Here is a 4,971-nt window from a genome sequence, read left to right on the forward strand (position 1 = left end):
GCTGTCATTGCCAAAGCAGGGGAGGGGGGATAAAAAAAAATAAAAGCCATGCTGGGAAGGAGATTAACCCCTTCAAGGGGTGGTGGTGGCTCCGCAGCCGGACTCTGGCTCGGGGCTGAGAGAAAAGCTCCGGAGAGAAAATCCCAGCTCTGCCCAGGGCAGCAGGATCCAGGGCTGGTGGAGAACGGGTGCTGGGTGTTCAGTTCCCTCCTCCAGACACCTTCACCCCAACCACCCCTCCCAGGCAGCCTGTCTGAGCCCTACACCCCCAGGGGGTGAGCGGAGGGGGTGAGCCAGCCCTGAGCCGTCACGTCCCCGTGGCATGCCCAGTGCCATCAGGTTGTGCTTGGACTGGGAACCCCTCGCCTGAAGAAACTGGGCTGGATCCAGTTTCACGCCATTTGTAGGTGGGAAGGATGAAAAAGATGAAAAAGAAGGAAAACCCTGTCACGCTCCAGCTGGGGCTCAGCTTGTGCCCTGTGCAGCCCCAGCCAAGCACTGGTAGCACCTAAGGGTGCATTGTCCCCGTCTCCCAGCCATGTGGGTGTCCTGACATGAGCACTGGGGGCAAATAACTCCCTGCCCAAAGAACTGCTGGCATTGAAGGGCAGCGATGTGTCCTGTGGTCGGGACCCCTACCCTGGATGCAGCGAGTAAAGAAACCTTATTTTGGTGGTGGCTGGCTTTTTCAGCACCCCTTGGCCTGTGGTGGGGAGGACTCACTTGGTGGCAGTCCCCAAGGCAGCTTTATTCCTGTTGCCTCTCTTCTTGCATGCTCGGCGTCCCTGGGTGACCTTGGCATGTCCTTGTCCCTGTTGTCCTCTTCCCCATCCTTCTCTTGCGTGGCATCACAGGGCACTGGGAGTATCACAACCTGCTCCCTCACTACAGGGGAGCCTCACTCGCCCTGCCCATGGTGGCCAAGGAAGGTGGCCTGGAGAAGGTGACCTGGGGACAGTGGCAATGGCAGTCCCTGGGGACCCGTGGCCAAGGTGCTGCCACAAGTGGTATGTGAAGTGGCACCCTCAAGCCCTTCTTTGCTGAATCCTGAGGAAATCGGGGCTTTTGTGGTTCCCAAAAAACGATGAGCGGATACCATGCAAACCTTGTCCCCACCAAGCTGCCACTAAGCCAGGGCGCCCATAGGGATGTGCAGTGACCCACATCCTGCAAGGCTGGCTCTGGTGTCCTTGTCCCAGCCTGGTGGCTGCCCCAGAGGGATTTGCAGGGCCCCAGCACTGCCATCAGATGGTGACACCACGGTGTTGTCACTGGGACGACAGCACCAGGACTGACCTCACTGGGACAGCAGCACCAGCATGGCTTCACCGGGATGGTGACACCAGGACTGGCCCTACTGGGATGGCTTTTCTGGGATAGTGGCACTGGGACCAACCTCACTGGAACAGCATCAGAATGGCTTTGCCAGGATAGTGGCACCTGAATAGCCTTACTGGAATAACAGCACGGGGACGTCCCAGGCCGGCACTGGCATGGCCTTGCCAAGACAGTACCGGGATTAACCTCACCAGAACAACACAGACTAGCTTCGCTGGGATGGTGGCGCTGCGATGGCCTCACTGTGTGGTAGCACCAGGATTAGCCTTGTTGTGATGGCACCAGGACTGGCCTTGCTGGGATGGCACTGCAGCTGGCATTACTGGGACAGGCCTCACTGGAATGGCACCAGCATGGTCTTACTGGTTTTGGCATCTTGGAGGCATCACTGGGACTAGTCTTACTGGGACTGGCTTCACTGCAACAGCGCTGAGATAGCCTTGCTGGAGCAGTGGCACTGTGACAGCCTTGTGATGGCCTCGCTGGAATGGTGGCACCAGCACAGCCCTGGGATGGCCTTGCTCAGGCAGTGGCACTGGAGAACATTCTGGGATGTCCTCATTGGGATGGTGGCACTGGGACAGCTCTGGGATGCTGGCATGGGCACAGCCCTGGAATGGCCTTGCTGGAACAGTGGCACTGGGACAGCCCTGGGATGGCTTCACTGGGACGATTGAACCAGGACATCCTGGGATAGCCTCGCCACAAAGGCATGGGACTGGTCTTGCAGGGATGGCCTTGCCAGGACAGCGCTGAGGTAGCCTCCCAAGAACCTGTGCCTGTCCCCAAACAATTGCCTCATTCAGGGCTAGGGAGACCCCGACCTCCCCTCCTGCCCCATTGGTCCTCATGGACTCGGGGGAGGTGAGGGCTGGGGCTCCCTGCTGAGGGGCTGGAGCCATCCATGATGGTGGGTTTGGCCATCAGTGCTTTGTGGGAGGCTGCAGGTGCTGGAGGGCTCTGCTCTGCTGCTGGCCAGAGTCTTAAAGCTTTTTCCTTTCATCCCCTCAAATTTCCAAACCCATAAGCTGCCTTGACCCCTGTGAGGAAGAGATCACCCAAAATCCTGAGGTCTCCGTGGTTTACAAGGTTGGGTTGCCAGACTGGAAAGGGAAAGGAGAAGGAGGGAAAAGGGTTGTGCTCAGCCATTATTAGCCATCAGAGAAGCCACTGAGCTGCTGTGTCTCTCTGTAGTAGTGAAAGGGGGACCTGCCCTGTCTGGGGAAGGGGTGCAGGGGGCGAGGGGCTCTGTCTCACCGTCACCTTCCCTTCTTGCAGAGCTCCTACCCCATCTGGGAGGATTTCAATTCGAAGGCCACCAAGCTGCACTCCCAGCTCAGGTGAGTGGCCAAGAAGGGTTGGGACATAGGGGATCCCCCTCCCTGTGGGCACATCCTGCTATGTCACGCACACTCTGAGCTCCTGCCTCACTCTCTCCACCCTAGGACCACGGTGCTGGCCGCAGTTGCCTTCTTGGATGCCTTCCAGAAAGTGGCTGACATGGCCACCAACACCCGAGGTAGGGTCCTCTCCCCTAGGTGTGGGTGTCTCCAGGCTTGGCCAGGCAGGGGGGACAGGTGGCAAGTGTCCCCTGTGGGGTGTTCCCTGCCCAGGTAGCTGGGGTGGGCTTGAAGCAGCAGCTCCACTATCCATGGAGAGATGTCCAACCTGTCCCCACACCAAGGTGTAGCATCCCCTGGGAAGCTGGATTGGAAAGATAGGGGGCAGGAGCAGGGGGCACCCATGTGGATGCTGCTCCTCACCACCCATGGATGCTTAGCTGCATCTTCTGGGTTGGCTCAGCCCTATGTGATGGTCTCCTGCACCCATCTCTGCCCTCTGGGATGCACGAGTCACCCTCTTTCTCCCCCCATACCCACCTGGGAGGTTTCCAGAGGACTCCTGACTGCTTTGGGGATCTCCAGGGAAAGGGAACCAGCTGGCGGGAGATTCAGGAGTCCAAGCTCAGCTGTTAGAAGGATAAACCCCAAGCCCCCAGGGAGGTGACTGAAGAGCTGAAGCTGCATGTGGGGCCCCCCATGCTGCTGGGGGGCGAGGGGGAAGGACCCCCGGACCCTCTCCAGGTGACTACTGGCAACAAGGAGCCACTTCCCACCGCTCAGCTTCTGCCAAGCAGATGGTCCCGGGCTGGTTTGCAGACTGGCGGCATCCAGGCCATCTGGAGCTGCGCAAGGAGGAGGAGGAGGAGGCAGCAGCTTGAGCCGGGATCAGCTTTGCCTCCAAACCCACTAGCCCACTGCACCAGGAGGATTAGGGCTCCCCCAGCTCCCTGCCAGCCCAGGCAGCAGAAGTGAGGTGGGGACACAGGGAGGATGCTTGGGGATAGCACCACAGGAGTCAGCATCACCCTGTAGTGCTGTTATACCTGCGGGATTTTTGGGGAGGGTGGGAGGCAGAGCAGCAGCATGGGGAAACTGAGGCACTGGGTGGGGCCTGGCCGGCAGCCCCGCACACAGCGCATGAGAATCGGATTAGGAGCAGCAGGAGCTGGGATAAGAGCATTAGGAGCTGGATTAGGAGACTACCCTGGTACAGGAAAAGGTCCTGGTCGCACGGGTTCCCCTATTTCCACGGTACTGGGAGACTGGGAGGTGCCCAAAACTCCTTCAAATGGGTGGGAGGTGTCTCTGGAAGCTTTTTTAAGAGAGAGAAAGGCAGAATATCACTCCTTAGTTCGCACCCAAGGGTTTTGGATTGCCGCTTTTCCTGGGATTTGCCAGCAGCACTGCCACCATGTGGTCATCCTTAGGCTTCAGAATTAACAGTGGTTTCACCGCAAAGGATTGCTCCTGCTTTCTGTTGCTGGCAAATATCCCCCCTGGAGAGTTTGGATTCCCTTTTTATCCACTCGAGATTGTGCCTGGAGGTGTGGGACAGAGCTGACTACCTGGAACTAAGCTGTGGTACCCCACCCCTTTCCTTCCCTGGCACCCTGGTGCCAAATTTGAGACAAACAGGGTAGAAATGGGAGCAGGTTTAAATTTCAAAGCCACTGGAAGGGAGACTTAGTGCTTTATTTATTAGTTAGTGGATGATGATTTAGGTACCTCGTGGATTATTTTGGGGAAAAAATGAGCTTCCTACAACCTGAAGCATCTGCAAAGCCCAGTACATCCCAGTGCTGATCCTCCCTGCTGTGAGCCACCCTGCTCCCCCTGTACAAACTGGGCTGGGACTGGTGTGGGGAGGTCCCTGCCCCTTGTCAGCAGCAATTCACTCCCCACCAGGTGCCACGAGGGATATTGGCTCCGCGCTGACCCGTATGTGCATGCGGCACCGCAGCATCGAGGCCAAGCTCCGGCAGTTCACCAAGTAAGCAGGACTAGGACATCAGTGACACGATTTGGCCAGGCTCATCTCTTGCCAAAAGAAGAGATGTTGGATGTTGGTTGGGCCTGGGGTGAGGGACATGGCTCCCCCCCAGCTCTGGCGCTCTCCCACACTCTTTGCTTCTCTCTTCCTGCCCCAGCGCCCTCATGGAGAGCCTGATAAACCCTTTGCAGGACAGGATTGAGGACTGGAAGAAAACTGCCAACCAGCTGGACAAGGACCACGCGAAAGGTATGGAGGGGACAGGATGGATCCGTGCAGGGTGGCTGTGCTACTTGGCAG

At 58.0% G+C, this 4,971-nt stretch overlaps 1 protein-coding gene across 1 annotated transcript in view; it reads left to right on the forward strand.

Annotated features, from left to right (window-relative positions):
• Window positions 1-2,187: 2,187 nt before the first annotated feature.
• The window catches only part of LOC103802294 (MTSS1-like protein), a gene marked incomplete at its 3' end in the record, with an annotated part of 7,283 nt that continues 4,499 nt past the window's right edge, over window positions 2,188-4,971 (forward strand). The window contains 5 exon segments of the mRNA XM_009074751.1: window positions 2,188-2,202; window positions 2,566-2,678; window positions 2,784-2,857; window positions 4,587-4,671; window positions 4,829-4,920. Of these exon segments, the coding sequence (XP_009072999.1) occupies window positions 2,188-2,202; window positions 2,566-2,678; window positions 2,784-2,857; window positions 4,587-4,671; window positions 4,829-4,920 (379 nt within the window).

The sequence above is a fragment of the Acanthisitta chloris genome, unplaced genomic scaffold (assembly GCF_000695815.1).
Source record: "Acanthisitta chloris isolate BGI_N310 unplaced genomic scaffold, ASM69581v1 scaffold7235, whole genome shotgun sequence".
NCBI lineage: Eukaryota > Metazoa > Chordata > Aves > Passeriformes > Acanthisittidae > Acanthisitta > Acanthisitta chloris.